Source organism: Argopecten irradians, chromosome 2 (assembly GCF_041381155.1).
Source record: "Argopecten irradians isolate NY chromosome 2, Ai_NY, whole genome shotgun sequence".
Lineage (NCBI taxonomy): Eukaryota > Metazoa > Mollusca > Bivalvia > Pectinida > Pectinidae > Argopecten > Argopecten irradians.
The window spans coordinates 31,365,760-31,385,878 of record NC_091135.1 but is presented as its reverse complement, the minus strand read 5'-3'; the positions used below and the strand labels follow the sequence as shown (position 1 = coordinate 31,385,878).

Genomic DNA, 20,119 nt, shown 5'->3' with positions numbered 1-20,119 from the left:
CGTATCTGATTGGACAATTTTCCCACGGTAAATAAAAATCGACCAATCAAACAGCGTATTAGATCGCCCTGTAGAACCGGAACAAAGCCGGTACTCGGAGAGGGAAAACGAAGGTATTTTAAGGGAAAAGTGATGATATTATCTATTTATGATGTATTTTTTTAACATTATATAATGACAACAAGATCAACGTTTTTGAGGCAAAAGAAGTGTTATTGGATTTGTTGATTGGTATCTTGCAGTAGGCTTAAATAATGTAAAATTCAATGGACATTTTGTCTCGACGAAGTTTAGCAGACGATTTTTTAAGAAACCTGTATAGTACAGTACTGCACTGTAAGGGATAAACAATGCCATGTCTGATTATCACAATAACATTTTGTTAGTTCCATTGTGGCTTTCTTGTTCTATTTTCTACAATCTAACCATCTAGTTTTGTATTTCCCAGTTAAAAAGAACTGACAAGTAAAACAGATATCTGCGAATCTGACAAAAACCCAAGTGACCAAAACTTCATGATTTAAACCTATTTTATAGTAACTTTCATAATGCACATTGGGATTTGAGCACACATTTTCCAACTCTTAATGCATTATTGTATGCACCCATTTAAGTTATTTTAATTGTTTGTATAACGACAAATAATTAACATGCAGCCCTCTACATGTGTGTGTACTGTCATCACGGGTTCGATGGATTTTTCGGTGAAAGAAAACTTTAGACAGAAACTTGCAACATGTGACAATATTTATATACAGGAACACATTGGAAGGTTTACCAGACAATACATACTGGACCCAACAATAACAATACTAAAACATATACATTTTCAAAATATTCCCTGCCAACCCCATTTTACTCTACATAGACCCATATCATACTATCAACAAACATTCCCCCATCCTCCCTAATACTACACAGCTCTATATTCCTATCTGGTGCAATTCTAATCTTTCAGAACACCACACATAAATCTACAGAACTATATACATGACAGTAACAATACATGCACGATTGACATGTAAAAAAACAATCCAAAGCACAGGCGTTTGATACAATGATATAATATGATACACTTATACAACTAACACTTTGTTTGTTTGTTTGTTTGTTTGAATTGATGTCCTATTGATTGCCAGGGTCAATTAATAGGATGGCCTTCCATGTACGCAGTGTGTTGCTTGTATGTAGTGCATGGTGTGTATTTTGGGAGACTGCGGTATATTCGTGTTGTGTACTCTTGTCTTGTATAGTGGAAATCTTGACCTTTTTATAGTGTTTCCTTGTATAGTGGAACTGTTGCCTTTAAGTTTTTATAATGCTATATCACTGAAGCATGCTGCCAAGACACCCCACCCTATCACATTATACTGACAATTAGCAAACCAGTCGCCCCACTCCCTCAATGCTAAGTGCTAAGCAGGAGCAGAAACTACAACTTTTATAGACTGTGATAAATAGCTAACACTGGATCATGACACAATATATAATCACATAAAACACATACTTTGTACAATCCCTGCTATAGAAACAATATGTCTGGCATTCACTTTAGGGGTCAGTTACATTGTATTCAAGAGCAGCTATTGAACTATGCTGCTGAAATGCCCATATCAATGTATCATCAAAACTTTATAGCCATTGATATCCACCAATCTAAAACTTAATTTTCACCTCGAATCCTCTTTACCTCTTGTTTGGTGCTGTAGAATGGATTTTATCAATAAGTGATTTATTATCTAGGTCTTAGGAAATTTGTTGAGAAATGTAGTCCATATACAAAAATGTAGTTTATGTACAAAACTATAACACCACAATTCAAATTGGTAATTAATTATAAAGTCTAACTGGGGTTTCTTGTCTGGAAACATGTTGTCAATTTTCTTGCCAAATTCAAAATGCAACTGCCATGGCTTATGAGGATCCTTTAAAAACATATTTTTGAAATTTGTAAAAATAACAATGTTATTAGTATAAAAATAAAAGATGTAATTTTATATCTGTAATATTTTTAGGCACTGAAGTATATATCAATCATTTGGTTAGTGTTGGATATCAAACAGATTAAACCACTTGTCAGTAAGCTGTGAGCTAGAAGGGCCATTAGAGAACAACTGGAATTTGATTCTCACCTTCTCTGGCAATCAAAGTAAAGTACTTTCCTTCGCATACATGGGAGGCCGTCCTTACATGACCATTGCTGTTAATAGGACGTTAATTAAAGATGCTCCACCGCCGACAGAGCATAAATGATATTCATCATTTGAACAATAATTGGTGTTTAATCGTGTGTATATATATATATATATATATAATTAACACAAAAAATGATATAAAATAATTTACTTCGTCTTTGGTGCATGCGCAATCAGTACTTCATTCCATATAGGATATAGTGGCACGGAATTTTTTCGGGATGCAATTAATTATTTTTTATAATTTTGACGTGAAGTAAAATTAGAAGCTCAAACTTTTCAATGGTGGAAATGGTCTCAAGTAAGTAACTTTTGTAACTGAAGAAAAATACTAAATCGTCTGCTCCTGTTTTTAATAGTGAAAAAATACCACTTGTCAGCGGTGGAGCATCTTTAATCAAACAAACAACCTAATACAGTATTTTCCTTACTTACAGCAGTGATGTGGCATCTTCGTTTCTGTCAAGGACTGTCCACCTAAGCTGAATTTGACACAGACTGTATGCAGTTATGGAAATCAGTAAGTTGTTAGATGTTTTTATTTAAACTTTTAGTGTTTTTATATATGAATTGAAATATTGACATTTAATGTGAATTGAAATATTGACATTTTGAATTTTTATATTTCAGTTCACAAGTCTATTTTAACTAAGTGTATGAAATGTGGATCTCTTCTGTAGTCTGTACACCTTAATTGCACATTTCTTAAAACTTGAGTTTTTAGGTCATTATCATGAATAGTTTTCAAAAAAGTGTGAACTAATCTAAGAGTTGTCTCTCTTCTCTCAGATTGGTTAAAAATATCCCAGATTACAGGTAATAGGCTTCCGAAACACTGCTTAGTGCTTTGGTATATTTTTTTCAACAACTATTTACCAAGAGAAAGGTTACTATCAATGAGTCTATAAATACATATGACTATCTGTGGTTTTTTTTTATTTGGTCAAATTTATCTATCAATTTGGGTAAATACAGCAAATTTTCTCCAGAGATTTAAGGCTTAGGCACCTGAAAAATGTCATTGTTGCAGATTTAGTAAAATTCTCATAAAGATTGAATTGTGTGATTTCATTGTGTTATATTAATAAATGAATGATCTCTGTTCAAGTGATATATCTAAATCATAATATTTAACTGTCTACATGATCTCTACTAGGTATGACTTGTCTGCAGAATTCAATTCATGCATAGATGTAACATACTGGTAACCATGACAAAACTTTTGATATGCAGCTACAGGTGAAAGTCACCTTGACCATGGAAGCTATAGGATGTTATCTAATCCCTGTAATTGGTTTTAATGTGACAAATAAAAAAATCATTACAGATTGACTACAAAGCTAAATTGATTATTACACTTGGATTGGCTTGTCGTGTTGTGTGTGGGCGCAACATCAGGCCGGGTAAAATTACTGCTGATGGTTAGAGATAAGTGTTGATTGAGAGGGAAAATGAATTGACAATGGGCTACTCCACCAACAGTAGAGCAGATAATCTCATATTGCTGAATCCTGATATAGGTCAACTTTACATGGCCATGGTGACAGTACCAATAATCCAAACTCTGATCTGTGACAGTGTAAAGTCCATAACAAGAGCTGCATTTCAAGGCAACAATGATTTCTGTCATTGGATTTTAAGTACTTTTAAAATCACTTTATGTTTAAACCATTTTAATAAAAGATTCTCATCTTTGTATACCTTTTGTAGAATTAACATTTTTAAACAATATAAATTATATATATATGTAATAGCGTTGTATCAGAAAAAATAAAGGTCTGAAGATCTGCAGTTTTCATCTGATTTCATTGACTTCCTTATAATGATAATTTTTCCTGAAGTGCAGTTTGATTCTAAATATAAAATTATGACATTTTGCTAGATATTTTGGGGTATGGTATAGAAATTAAATGCAAGAACTTGGTTGTTTTTTTTCTTCATTTCCTCTCTTTCTTTACTGCTACTACTACTACAAAAAATGTTTAATCTATGTGATAGTTAGATTTCATGTTCAAAAGTACATTGTATGCTGTAATTATACAATATTCCAAAATAAATTGATTATAGAATTTCAGCAGAGGGGCAGAGGTGCATATCACCAGCCCCCCACCTCTGGGTCGCAAGTTGGAATCCCATGTGGGGCATTTTTGTCAGGTTCTGACCACTGATCGCTGGTCGATGAATTTTCTACCTTTTTTTCACCATCTAAACCTGGCATGCCCTTCAATGACCCTGATAAGATGTTAAATTGTGAAAAGACTTCAAACTAAACCAGATCTTCTGCAGTTTTCTACTGATTCATTTGAAACTTGGATGGTTTTGATAATCAGCCCCTACTAATCCACCTAATATGAAATATTTTTGCCCTGAAGAGCAGTTTTGCATAGCTTTATTTACAAGTGTTATTTCACTTTATTTCCTATAATTTGATGAAAAATTTAAAATGAAGTAACTCTTTTTGCTCTAAAATCTAGGATAGTAGTTTTTATAATTGATAAATGTATTTTATATTTTATCTAACTGTATGGTTGAGCTAAGTCTAGGTTAGCTCAAATCCAAATTATGGTTACTCTATTCCAGCTACTTGTTTGATTAAAAAAAAATCTTGTACTTTGTTGAAAAATTTTATGATGAATAAAAGATGATTTCCATGATGTGAAAAATAGATAAATATTATAGATACAAGATAGAAAACATATATTTGATAGTGTTTGATTGATTATACAAACATTTCTAAATGGATGTAAGTGTCAGGGAAGACCACTTTTGATTAAAAATGCTCAGGAGCAAATATTAAGCTGTCAATTTGATGTAATGGCCTGTCAAAGCCAGAAAACAGATGACACAGCCACTCTGAAACTTTATAGAGGAAGAACAATTGGAACCTTCAAGTTTGAACATGATTGAAAATATTTCAGAGCAATTTTGTTCAAAACACTCACACCATCACTTTTGATATTACAAAAAAATTCAAATGAAAAAAAGAACAGAAATTTTAAGTTGTCATAAAGACATGTAGTATGTACCAAGTACTGATTCTCTTAAATGAACTTTGTGTACTTCATTGAGAGTTTTAGCATTTCAATTGTGGGTTAAATATGTATAGTTTTAATATTTATGACTTAATCAAACAATTGTGAGTTATGGTTATTCATAAATAAGTTATAGTAGTGTATCTAAATGGAAGTTGTTACAACAACCCATATTAATTCAAGGTAAGATCTTAGGTGTCTGGTTTGACAATGCCTTCCTTTCAAAATGTGAGAAACAGACTGGTCGTTGCTGTCAATCTTTGTCTTTGAGTAAGGCAATTTACTCTGATTACTTTGGATAGTATCCCACTTTGACGTAACTCTCCAGTATGTTGTTCTGTCAGGTAGCCACCTAATACTACACGGAAATCCTGCTTCAAGTTTATGGGATATTATAACCTAAATAAACAAATAATAGACTTCAAAACATGAGATTTACTTTAACAGATATTTCCACTTATTTATCTGTGTCTTTAGGTCACCTGACACTTCTTGTCAATAAAGTCCTAAAAAGACATGATATTTATAGTATGTAGGGATAAAGGGCTACAATTTTGTTCAAATGAATAACTTTGACCTTCAGCCAAGGCTATAGACGTATCAACATCAATCCGCCATCTTGAAATTTTAGAGTTATCCTCCCCTTGATCGGAGTAAAGACACTTCCGGTTTTCATTGCGCAATATAGAAACAGCTTACAACTACCTGCATTTTTGAGTAACTTTGAAACGATTTTCCCCGATTTGTGACACGTGTTGTTGGTAATACTGTTTGGACTGCATATTTTTTTTATATGTATGTGTTTTTTCTCGTAAATATTGGATAGTTTCCCCACTTTTTCGTTCATTTTTTAAGTGGGCGTGGCCGATATTAAAAGTTTTAGTGGAGGGTCAATTCGACTTCATGAGTCCTATCCTACGTCTTCCATCTTTCTCGAGACTGTATTAAAGCATGGTGAAATTAGCATGTGATAATATCCACTGATCACTGTAAAAAATCAACGTTAAAAAAGAACTCTGTGGTTTCACTAGCAACTTGAAAATTATGATGTCCCTCTGCAAACTGTTTTGGCCTATTGATCAGTGCAATGGTCACTGGTTTTTGTTATACATGTAGTGCAAGTTGATGGTTACATTTAAAAGTAATTCATAAGTGCATGATCACAAATACAATACAAAACAATTAATCAGCTTGTTACATTTACATACACATGGATTTCAAGTTGGTATATTTTACAAAGTTTAACATCTGTAATAATTTTGTCAAAGTTAAATATAATTCTAAAACATATTCCGAGCCGGTTGTGACTTTACACGACAAATGCTCCACATGCAATAATTATAAAGGCTGATTTCCATTTTGTTTGACACTCTTGTAAACAAAAAAACCAATGAAGCAAATAGGTCATCATTTTTTATCAAAGGAGGAAGTCAAATAAACCAAGGAGTAAACATATATTTTTGAACATGTACATATACGAGCTTATTTGTAGTATCTGATCGAACACGAATATATTAAGTCTTATATATATCAATCACAAATACATGAACTATATATTTTATGATGGGTACGAGTTCGCCAAATTCCATGAGTACGGGTTAGCCATGATTGATTGCGAGTTCGCCAAATGTGGGTACGAGTTTGTTTGGGTACAAAATTGAATGGCTAAGGGATTACCATAATTCGATCCAAATTAGTAACTGACAACTTAGAACGTACTGTAGAAATGGACATGTACCTTTCATTGATTATAGGCAATTAATGGCTATTATAATATAGGATTCTTTTATGTCACTTGGAATTATATTTACTCAAAACCTAATACAAGTTGTCCATATCTTGTAGGTGTCGATCATTTAAACAAATGAATACTGTGTAGTTGCTGTATTTGAAGTGGACACAGAGAGAATATACTGTAGATTAAGGATTTTTTTCTCATTATAAACAGCACCCTTCAATCCAAAAGTCTAAATAGGATGACACTTGTGTATACATAGATTTCTTTTCTGCACCCTTGGATCTGGAAATAAAACTGTTAAAACTTACCATCACTGTTTTGTCAATGTTTCTGCTACTTGGAATAGTTTGAAACAATTGTTTATGTGAAAACAAATCTTAAATGGATTATTTGACTAGTACTTTGAAATGTTTGCTTTCTTCTGAAAGACTTGGTAAATGATGATAGTCTTTTCATTCCAATCAGAAATATTTAATGCCATATCATGATCCCTTTAGGTAGATAAATGTATAATTTATTATTATTTATATTCAAAATGAAATGTACATGCACTCTTTACACATACTTCATAGCACTTTATTTAAATATACATGTATGAATCCTGTACGTGCACATTGTTTCAAATAAAACCAATTTGAATTGACCTACGTGTAAATCTTAAAAAGTTGATAAGCTGATGACAACAAAACATAATCAGTGGTAGGTGTTGCTGTCTAAATGATGAGGAAGCTGAAAGAATGTACATGTTTGTACTTATATGCGTTTGTGTATGTGAATTGTATTCCATCGCCTTCATGAAGAAGTTAAACTGTTATCTCTTTCATTTTATGTGGTTATATATTAGAGTAGATAGTCAGCAATTAAGCAAATTATTATTTATTTATAATTTGATGCTAACTATATACAAATGATAAATTCATATACATCAAACCATACTGTGTTACAAATACACTTTGATGATGCATGATACTGCAGCTATTGATGTAAAAATGCATATAATAAAGTTTTGTTTTTTTTTTTACTTTTTAGAACATAGTACATTGTAACTATGCTAGAAATCCATCTATACATTAATCACATTTTAGCCAGAATGGTACCTTCAAACTTCAGAAACACAGAATCGGAGATCCTATATATAAAAAACTGGAAAGAAAACCTGGCTTATATACACATGTTACATGTATTGTATATATATTTTTTATTTGTTGGATATAAATACATGTACAATACACTCAGGTTCAGGTTAATCAAACTTCTTCAGTGATTGATATGCATCTTAGGAGATTTTTTATTGTAAATTTCTTGTGAAATTACTGATGCTAGCAAACTGCCCAAACCAAAAGAAAACTATCCTCAAATCTTGATATTTGCAATTATTTTTTCAAGCTGACAGAAATCTTGTGTATCTAGCCTCACTGCATTGTCTCTTTAGTAAGGGATATGGCCATGACAGCGACACATAGGAAAACTGCCAAAAAAATTACACTATGTGTATTATGTAACGAACATCCTAAATAATGATGATTGTATGAGAATTTGAAGACATAATTGTTTATTTTATTTGGAATACAGATGGAAAATACATTAGAAATCTATGAGAAAACGATTCTTTTAAGTCCACTTTCTGACATAACCTATGATCTTTTTCTAATCAGTGACATTTTCCCACCCATTTCTTCCAGAAATGGTTAATTATTTTTCAGGTTAGTTTATAAGTGTTCAAGCCCTTGGTTTGAAGATTTTATTGCTTTCAGCTGGCTGTGACATTGTCTTAGGACTAGTATAAACCAAAGTCTTAGAAGTAAACATACATGTACATTGTAATAACCAAATATGCATTATATATTTGGAGCGGGATTAGACTGGGGCGATCATCGGTGACCAGATAGCTCAGTTGGTAGAGGACTCGGCTAGTGTTCTGAGGGTCCCTGGTTCGAATCCAGGTCTGGCCGCTACATTTTCTCCTGTATATACACCAGGGATCAAATCTAGGTTGTGGGGAAAACTATGGTCCTTTTCAAAATTGGGAAAAATTTATAATAGCTGCATTATCGGATATTTGACCATTCTCATTTTGGTAGAAATAATCATTTTGAAGTGTTATAACACCTAGAATGTTATTGCAGGATTCAGTAAACAGATTTTTAAGCTCCATCATCATAGATATATGTAGCAGATGTATAATAAACATGAAGACATTTACAACCAAAGGCTTAAAATGTGATAAAAAATAAGACAAAGGGGGATTTTTGTCATAAAAAGTGTTCAGTTTTAGCTTCAAATGGGATTTTTTTAAAGTTTAGAGGGGATTCAATCCTTGAGGGGAACTTACCTTAACGGTTCTAAATCAGAGCTAGATTGATACCTGTATGTACATGTAATTGTTGTAAAAACAAAAACATACTCTTTTGAATGTTGTATACATCTACATTTAAACATGTTATGATGTACATACCTGTAGTAACAACATTCTTTTAATTATTTACATTAAGCATGTTTTTAGATGGTTTATTAGAAGACAAATTCAGTCTACAGGTTCATATTTGTAGTCTGTTCCAATATGGTTATGATAGTGGGAAATGTTTATTTTAATTTACATACATACAATTAAAGTACATAACACAAATTAACAAAATGTTGTTACGGTGACATTAAATACTTTATTCAGTTTAAAAACATAAGTTTTGTTAATAATAATTAGCATAAGCATGGTATTTTATAGCATAGAGTGGTATATTTATGTCGATACTGTAGGATGTATACAAATCGTGAGACGTCAAACTCCTTCATGTGCTATGGTCGAAGACACAATATTTATTGACCTATTTCACTGAAAACGGGTACTTTTAAGTGTTAGAATTAAATCACAGATGCTTACAAACAAACAGGATATGTAGACGTCATATCTGTACATTTAATACAGCTGTCAAATCACCGTCAACAGTAATGTATCTACGCGAAAGGTACGTGTATATATATGTAACCAGTGTAATACCGCCATTATCACGTTACCGGCGACTTGGAGTCGGTAGTTTTTGTAGTGAATATGACTTGACAGTTAACTATATTCTTTCACGTGGTTTAAACAGCAGTTCAAAATCCAAACATAACATACATGTACCTCTAAAATTTCGTAATTTAAGTGTTTTACGCGAAAGATCAGCTGACATCTACTACCATGCAATGCTCTGTCCATGTAAACCGGAAGTTGCTTTACTCCCAGCGCCACTATCGCTTTACAAAGGGCGATAACTCAAAAAAAGTTATGTTGATACGTCTATAAAGATCAACTTGGCTAAAATCTTTGGGCGATTGATTGTCAATAATGAGGCCTAGAGACCTTATATTGAGTATGTGGCATGCAGTGATACGGGGCTACCTGGTTTATTCAAATTATGACCTTGACCTTCACTCAAGGTCAATTACGCTAGAATACTTTGATGGCCTCTTGTAAATAGTTACAAGGCATAGAGACATGTAACTTGCTGGGATAAAGTGCTTCCAACTTTGTTATGAATTACCTTGACCTTCAAACCTTCCTAGCTTGTCAAAATGAAATCTCAAATTTTCTTTAATGAGCATAGAATATTTATCATTATTCCAGGTAGCAAGTGAGCTGACTGTAACTAGATATGATAAAATAAATCTATGATTCAGTATTTAATATGATTACTTAGTGTGGAATCTTGATTGATATTGAATGATTATCAAACACATATTAAGCTTGGTTGATTATTCAAGTTAATTGTGCATATTTTATAATAGAACTGTCAATCATATCTTGACCTAGGAGTGTAATGCATTTAGACAGGTAAATCCTGATTATGCATTAATTCATCTCATCCTTTATTTAAGCATTGATTTAAAGATAAGAATTAAAAAGCAGCAACTTCTTTCTAAACAATTGATGATATACTAGGCACTGCAGTTAGATCAACTTTACCATGATCTCAATGTGAAAGGTCAATGAATTACAATTTGTACAATTTTTGTTAAGTCATAAATTCTGTACCATTTAAATTTCATGATGGACATCTAGATTACACAGATAAGGAGTCAATTGACCAATTGTCAAGGTCATTAAACACAAACGTCTAAATGCCAAGGTCATATACTTTTGTAGATATCTTTCTTTGACATAATAAAGCAAAGTTAGTGCCAGGAATTAAACTAACTTTTAACTGTCTTGAGGTCAATGTTGCTATTTCTCGGTCAAAGGTTATCTTGATTCTGATTGCACTCATCCTCAATAACCTAGGCGATATATAAATACACTAGCATTAATATGAGTAAATGATACACTGCTGACACTGGGTTACAGAGGATGGAGTACACTTAGTGCTTTGTAATAGAGAAGGGTCATTCTTAAAAAGCAAAATGCTATGTGTTTCATCAAGATTTATTGAGAGAAACCTCGTAGGGACATGCCTTGTAGAATTCTTTTGTGAAATTATAATCTAGATTTAATTTTGGATTGGTGGTAAATGGTAATATAATTTATAAGGTGAAAGAGGGGTGTCTTTTATCACAAAATCTAAGATAGCAAAAGAAAATTTCAATTGTTCTTGTGTCATATATATTTTGAAATAAAATAGAAAAACAAAATTTCGTTGTAAATTTCCATAACCTTCATACTTCCAGATATTGCTGTAGCACTACTTGGTTTATGTTCATTTAATTTCAGTTAGGTAAGTGTATTGTGTTAGAGACAAGTGTCTTCCCAATTGTATTATAGCTGTCAGAGAAATGTATATGACTTTGACATGTCTGCTAGCTCTCTCCAATGAGGTCAGGTTGACTGTGGGCTACCATTACATGTGGTGAACCCTGGTATTTAATACTGGGTGAAGCCAGAGAAGGTAAGATGCTGCTCAAGGGATCAATACTGGATCAGCACCTTGTAAGGCTGAACAACCACTTACACATACCGCCTCCCCAGTCTACAACATGCTATTTATTTACAGGTGCTGGCCCTGTCACATCAGCAGACTTGCTTAAACCAATGTGTTTTTGATACAGTGATTTTTGTTAAAGAAGAAATGAAAAATAGAACAAAAAGGCACTGTCTCAGTCACTATGAGATTTACTCAAATCATATTTTGACTGCTCCCCCCCCTCTCCCCACATAAAAAAGATGATAATGGTCTTGTCACATCAGATTCATCCATATAAATATAAGCTCTTTTGTGTGAATTGAATATCTATGTCGAATATCATAGATAAGGATTAGTTGTTTTTTCAAATGGACTGAAATTTCTGTGTCGAAAATGATATATAAACCAGCGGTTAGATTTTTATTGACAGAGATTTCCATGCCAAAGCTTTGCTCATGAAATATTTGGAAAATAACAGTGACAGCTTTGTTTTTTATATGAGCTTTATGTAGAGTGGTTCTAGTTCACAATCATCCATATCCATGAAGATACACTATACATGGTGAATACAAACAGTTTTATGTTGTAGACACATGGTCAGGTCAATGCTTATATTTGCAAAACAATGAACTTTTATTCAAATACATGTGTATGCTCTCTGCGAGCAAACAAATGCAAAATGATTCTAACAAAAAGCACCGTCAGATTTAGGCACAACAAAAGTCTTACATCTGTAATAAATGATGATATTGGAGACAAAGTATCAATAAACAAGAAATGAACAGGACATATATAATGAAAGTGTGTTCGGAACCTCCTGTAATTGAAAACTGTTCCTTAAAAGAAAGTCCCTCATGAATTTATACAATGTGACTTTATGTTGCAATATTTATGTGTGTCATTATTGATGTTTGAAGGATTTTGATTGGTGTTTGAATAAAAACAATTAGCGATATGTCTGTGGGAATTTCAATGTTGATAGTAAGGTCTTCCACAGTAGAGAGTAGCCTTCGTTTGTGTTTTGTAAATAAAAATCCTTATGCATGCTTATTGACTTTATTGAGTACATATGTACCTCTAAACATACATGACAATAAAAAGCCCTTTGAACACACTGAAAGGTTCAATACTCAATGAAAATAATTACACAAGGGATCACAATTAAAATGTCAAGGATATGCAAAATTACTTTACTTTTTTAATACTTCAGAAAGGCCCTTTATAACGTATTCAGGCTTTCATGTAGTGATTGTCTAATGAAATTGGCAACAGCACAACTTTTATCAAAATGCTATACTTTACTACTATAAAAAAAATAACAAGTTGTTGTGTTCTGACAAATCCCAGATTTGACCTCAACTTTATCCAGACAAACTCAAATCTGGGGACACCACAAACCTGAAGTGACCTAGTTTCCATGCAGACTGTTGCTATGACACTAAAATATTCAGCCATTGTCTCTTTAGAACACAGATGTAAGATTAAAAACATTATGATACTGTGATCGTTAGGGATGTGAATGTTGTTTTAATTATACTGGTATTGAAATCTGTAACGAGTGGAGATTGATAGCACACCCAAGGAATCGGCTGTGGCACCAAATTAGTGAGACATTATCAAAGAAATTGCCTGCTCCTGTCAGCTGCAGCATTATTTTGGTAATTGTCAGGAGAAAAGTTACTTAGATATATGAAAGAAAATTATATCGTAAAGTTGGGCCTGAGAATTCGGATCAATACATGTGGATTAGTTGGGCAGCGCTGGGGACATTCAGTACACACTACCCTAGTGGCGGCTGCGTTAAAAAAGAGTGCGAGTACAGAGGTTGACATGAGACCTGCCACCAGTGTCTGACGCGGCAGCACCAAGTAAGGTGGCCGTGATGTACTGGCTGTCACATCTTGTGTCAGCCATACACTGATTTAATACTTGTACTTTGTGGCAGTGGTGTAAGGGTGGCTTCTATAATAAAATGTTGGCAAAAAGTGTCTGGCCCCAAATGGTTCGCAACAAGTCTTACACAGCATACAGCAACACAAGCACTTTTGTTGTTTACTAAAGAACAATCTACAAATGCGCAGCTTCATCAGTTAATCCAGAAGGAAGTTCCTTTGAGAAAGTATCTACATTGTGAGACATGTCAAATCAATCAAAATTTCTGTGGTTAATACACACTTACTTAAATATATGTCTCATTTAATAACAAAAAAAAGGGGTTTGAAATTAATACCCACAAAGTTTGGTGTGCAAGGTAAACCAATTTTCCCAATATTTTCATGGTGCGGATATGATATCTTCAGTATTGATTAAGGATACACTGCTTACGAAGAGATGCCAGGATAAGGCATTGCTATAAAATAAAACATGGCTTTATTTCATGAAGATTCTTTATTTGGAATCCTTAACAAATTAACCATTCTTTCCTATCAGATAAAAAGAATAAGATGATTTTGTTATTGAGTTACCTCCCTTTATCAATATTTTGTACTGTATCAGAGTATTGATCATGCTGGAGCTATGAGTCATACACCTCGCGTTGTGTATTATAGTCCTTCATCTGAATGTTTCTTAGATGTCTTACATGCACCTCATTTTTTAGCCGTCATAAAAATGGAAAGGTCATATAAGTTAGTTTATAGCTTAAGGAGGACTTGATCCACACAAAGTAATGGCATAACCCAGACACGAAATCGGATCTAATCTGGATTTAAGATGCATAAAGTTACATCATTAACGGAATCTGATTGTAAATAAAATAAACATTAGTGAATTATTACTTATACCAGTGTTACTATAGGCTAATTACAATGGCAACTATGAAGAGTTCCTATAGATGAAGAATAACATTCTGTTGTAATTTAAATAATGAAACATAATTAATAGAGCATGTCACTTTCTAGATTTAAGTACAATTAATGATGTAGGTCACTGTCTTGATAAAGCTCTATTTTATACATGTAATTCAAAATGTAATTACCGTAGTATCAATTCGTTTGTGACTTCACTTTAACACTTTTTAGATGAAAGTATTAAAGTGGTATCACTCCACTGATGAAGTGTATTCAATGTGGTATACTGGTACCACTTTCTAGATGAAGTACAATTAATGCAGTATCACAGTGCTGATGAAGCATAATTAATGTGGCATATCGCTTTCCTTATAAAGTTTAATTACTGCAGCAGCATACCAGGCTGGTGACGAAGTCTTTGAACATGTAATGTACATAGGTTTTGAGATGGATTGTTTGTATTTTGCCTGTAACAGTTCATTAATATTGGAGATGTGCCAGTGTAGCCTGAGATAGGATCTACTAGCTGTCAATATCTGTTTCATTACTTGTACCAAATCTTTCCAGGTGAAGCATTTTACTTACCTACAATTCCCTAGAGAATTCTGGTGCAGCACATTTCAGTATTTGTTTCTACTGTAAACAGAGTCCTCAGCTCTATCATTATCACTTAGTTGTCTGAAGGTATTTTTTTGCTATATTTAGATTGAAGTGACAAGTGAAATGATAAGACAATTTTCAATGGAATGTGACGGCATGTTCTAACACAATTTGCGTCAAACTTGGAATGTTAGCTTTCCTCAAATGTACAGAAATACTTTCATCTCTACTGCTCAATTGTCATAGAAACCCTTGTATGACAAGTTTTAACGGAATTCCTTTTGGGCGTCTTTATGTTACACGAAGTATTTGTATATCATTGCTTATTTATCGGTGACGGAAAATGTTTTACTTGTTAAAGTGAATAGTCGGGCAAAGAAAACCAGTCTAAATGCGTTCATTAGCCTTCCAAAAGTTCTCACATATTAATACGACGGTCAAGTTCTGCTTAGTTTCCCAGTTCTGACCATTAAAGTAAAGAAAAGTTGAAAGCATTGAAAGCGAGGCTGCTTGGAAATGTAACCACGGACATAGTGAGTCGGGAGGACGTTTTAGAATTTCCATACTTTAAATTAATTTCTTTGTACGCAGACGGATTTTGACGAGAGATTTTATTTTTCCATTTCATAAGAAATTATCCTGGATACATTCACACCATTTTACCGACTTTAGCCATCCTTGCCCGACTGTTCACTTTAAAGTTTGTCTGTACCTGTTATGTGTTGGACAAGTAGCTAAGATGTATTTCTCAAGATGAAGATTAAAGATCTAATTTCTTTTATATGCTCACCAAAATTATAATGTATTGCATTTTAAAACATGAATCCCTATAAAGTTTAATAGAAACATGCATGCTTTGCAATTATTGATATTCTTAGAAGTTTTTTGTATATATTAAACACTGATTGGTTTTTGATGATGTTTGACATTTGTGCATAATTCTGAACACCTATCTTTTTTCCCCTCAAGTTCCCTGGTGATTTTTGAACTGTACTTTTGGAAATCCTTTAAAATTAAATGTTTGTCATTCTTAGCCATCTCTTGAGTTTTCATTGAATGGCTTTGATATTCATACCTGTTCCTGAGATATTTGGTTACTTTTGGTAATGCTAGGAAGATATTTGACCATGCAGTTCTAACTAAACTGTAAGACATTACCATAGTAAGATACACAAAAAGTGATAAAGAATTACTACATAACAAAATAGCATTGTTTTTGTCTACAGGTTTGAAAATGATGAAAATGCAATAGGTTACTCTTTGAATTTAAAAATTGAAAAGTGGTGAGTGTGTTTGTAGTGCATGTTAACCCAGCCTCACCTGATCCACACACAGAACAGTCTCCTTGTCTTCCTCACAATATCACAAGTAATAACAAGGAAAAATGGCCAAAATATCTTTTGTTGTATTTATTGCTGAACCAACTAATTGTTTGTTGAATTTTGTAATTAATTGTCTTGCATCTGGATGGTTATACCATTGATCATTGATTATAAGGAGATACTTGATTTCTTAGATCAGACAGGATCTGAACATTTAGCTTTTCTTGACTTTTTTTTTCAAAGATCTAAAACTTATGAAGTTAGTTATGCTGTGTTTTGACATTTTGATCATAATTGTGAAATATTAATGAAGCCACTGAAATGAAAATAAGTTTTCTTTAATTGTTTGTTCTAATTGCTTTTGTTTGCTTATTTGTACACTGACAAGCTTTTGACATTTTTAACTATAAAGTTTTTATAGGATTGATTGTACAGACCAGAATGCAATAGTGTATCTATTGATCTACTTATTTATCAGGATCTATATATATATATATATATATATACACACTAACAGGGTTGTGAGATATGTTTTATTAAGTATTGGCTGTGGTTCACACTTGCTACATGGTGTATTGGTATCCAGTGTTACCCTTGCATTGGCCTCATTTCTCGGCTATAGGTAATATAGTAAGCACATTATAGTTTGCAGCATGAGTAAGCAAGTTGTGTGAACAACCTTTGACCTCTACGTTCTAGGCTGAACTCTAACCTTTCTGTATGAACTCTGACCTGGCGCTGTACACATCAACAATCTGTTACTACTACACTGGCTCACTACATACCTAGCCAGTCAGTCAGTCAGTCTGCCAGCTAGCCAGGATACAGTACAGCACTACTATAGGGACAGCTGATTGGTGCTGTAGTGTTTAGCCTGGCCCAGTTTACACTGGGGGTAGTATCTTTTCCCACTGTTGCTCCAGTGGTGCCGAGGAAGTGGCTGGGGGACCAGGACTGTCTTCTACAGACTGCTGTCAGGTTCAGTACTGACCTATTGATTAAACTGGACATAATACACACCTCCTTCCTCTCATTATTTCACAACTTTCCTCACTGCTACAGAATTAAACATTTCTACAGTGTAGTTGATATTTCCTGGAAACTCTAGCATCAGGTGGAAGACCACAGAAGCTTGACACTCACACAAGGTAAGTTGGTTCATTTCATTATTCCAGTTATGGTGTGGATCCTTTATATTCTACCATCAGCTCTTTGATATTGATAATCTCTCACAATCTCCTTTCAAACTAACCTTTATTATTCTGACCTACTATTGATATATATATAAACTTAAGTCTTCCATCATCTCCTCTGTAACCTCTTCTGTTGATAATCTCTCACCATCTACTATATAACCTCTACTACTATTCCTCTCACCATCTACTCTCTAACCTCTACTATTATCCAATCATCTACTCTCTGTTAATTCTTTACTATTATTTCTCACCATCTACTCTCTAACCTCTACTATTATCTCTCACCATTTACTTTCTAACCTACTCTACTATTATCTCTCATCATCTACTCTTTAACCTCTACTATTATCTCTCACCATTTAATCTCCAACCTCTACTATAATTTCATCTACTCTCTAACCTCTACTATAATCTCATCATCTACTCTCTAACCTCTACTATAATCTCATCATCTACTCTCTAACCTCTAGTATTATTTCTCACCATCTACACTATCTAGCCTCTACTATTATCATTTATCATCTACTCTCTAACCTCTACTATTATCTCTCACCATTTAATCTCCAACCTCTACTATAATTTCATCTACTCTCTAACCTCTACTATAATCTCATCATCTACTCTCTAACCTCTACTATTATTTCTCACCATCTACTATCTAACCTCTAGTATTATTTCTCACCATCTACACTATCTAGCCTCTACTATCATCATTTATCATCTACTCTCTAACCTCTACTATTATCCAATTATCTACTCTCTATTAATTCTTTACTACTATTTCTCACCATCTACTCTCTAACCTCTACTATTATCTCTAACCATCTACTCTCTAACCTACTCTATTATCTCTCATCATCTACTCTCTAACCTTTACTATCATCTCTCACCATCTACACTATCTACTCTCTAACATCTACTATAAATAATTTCTCAGTCGCCTCTTTAGCATCATAACAAAGTACACTATCAACTTTGATATTTATTCAATCATAGGACGAAATAACTTAAACACAACTTCAGGGGGACTTAAGAAGAAGGTCTGTAGCATTAGATGAGTTGTGTATTGGTGAGATGACTGCTGATAGTGGTAGGTTATATAAAGGACAGATTACCATGAAATCTGATGCTGTATTGGGTAATAGGGTCATATAAAGGACAAATAAACCAGCATTTTATAGCACCATCAGATGGGAGTTTTCTCATCCTCTGCTCCTAATAATATTCTTGAATCAATACCCAGCAATAAAATATGTTTAATTTCACCAACAGAAGTAAGTGTGACTCTAAATACAGCAGCATTTAGAGACTAGGAATGATAACGTATATTATATATCTGAATACTTTTCTGTGAGGCCGTACCAGAAATGTCTCTGAGCCGGTATATAAAAATGCCATATAATTAGAGTATTTTTACAGTATTATGATGTCTGTAAACTGATATTGCGGTAAAATTTATGGTTGTTATGCCTGTAATCTGAGGATATTTTCACACCAGGGACTTGTAGTATTTACCTGTACCGCAGGTGTATGGGCTATATCTGCTGGTTCCTTATGCTTACCTTTCCAGGTGCATTCTCACCTGTCCTGTGTGAAAACTCGTCAACTTTTTCTGCAAAGATGTCTGAGAATGTTTTCAACATTTACATATTGCAAGTGCATGTGTAAGATAGAAATCTTAAACTTTTGCAAACAAGGCTTAAAATCAACTTTAATGTGTCTGATAAAACCACATTACACTGATGTATACACACATTTAGGGTCAGCCTTTCAGGTTTTCTCTCAACCTTGATTTTCTGTTAGGTGTAATACACAGGAATCGTGATGGCTGTATCTCCTGTGATTGTTGACTGACTTGTCAGTGTAAGTAAAAGAGGAGGTTATTATGTTAATTCATGTGTGTATGAACACCTGCACCATTAAAGACTTGAAAAACAACAAAGGTCATTTAGAACACAGCCTAATATAGTGTTTTGAAACATTCTTTTATTGAAATAAAAGAGTGCAACTTACTCTTAATTTTTTTACAGTAACATTCAGTTAACATGAGTGTTACCGATGCAGTCCTATCTGATTACATATGGAGGCAGGGAATAGATATTTTCTTAGACATTGCAAGGATTTTTGTTCAGTTTGTGTTCAGTTCACAAGATGACGGTATAAGTATCTTGTAACTTAACAAGAAGTAACCAGTTTGTTAACCAGTTAGCTTTAAGTTAGATAACAAGGTTAGTATTTGTTAGTATACCATATAAGTTTTGATTCTGATATGGAGGAAATATTGTAAGTATATATAAAACTAGATAATTCAGTTGTTTAACTAGGTTCACCTTAACCAGGTTTGCATGAAGTTTTACCTAGATTAACTATGTG

At 33.4% G+C, this 20,119-nt stretch overlaps 1 protein-coding gene across 1 annotated transcript in view; it reads left to right on the top strand.

Annotated features, from left to right (window-relative positions):
• Positions 1–69: 69 nt before the first annotated feature.
• LOC138315134 (ataxin-1-like) overlaps positions 70–20,119 on the top strand; it is an 80,898-nt gene continuing 60,848 nt past the window's right edge. The window contains exons 1-2 of the mRNA XM_069255917.1: positions 70–113; positions 2,633–2,715. Of these exons, the coding sequence (XP_069112018.1) occupies positions 2,706–2,715 (10 nt within the window). The 5' untranslated portion in view covers positions 70–113; positions 2,633–2,705. The remainder of the gene's footprint in view (positions 114–2,632; positions 2,716–20,119) is intronic.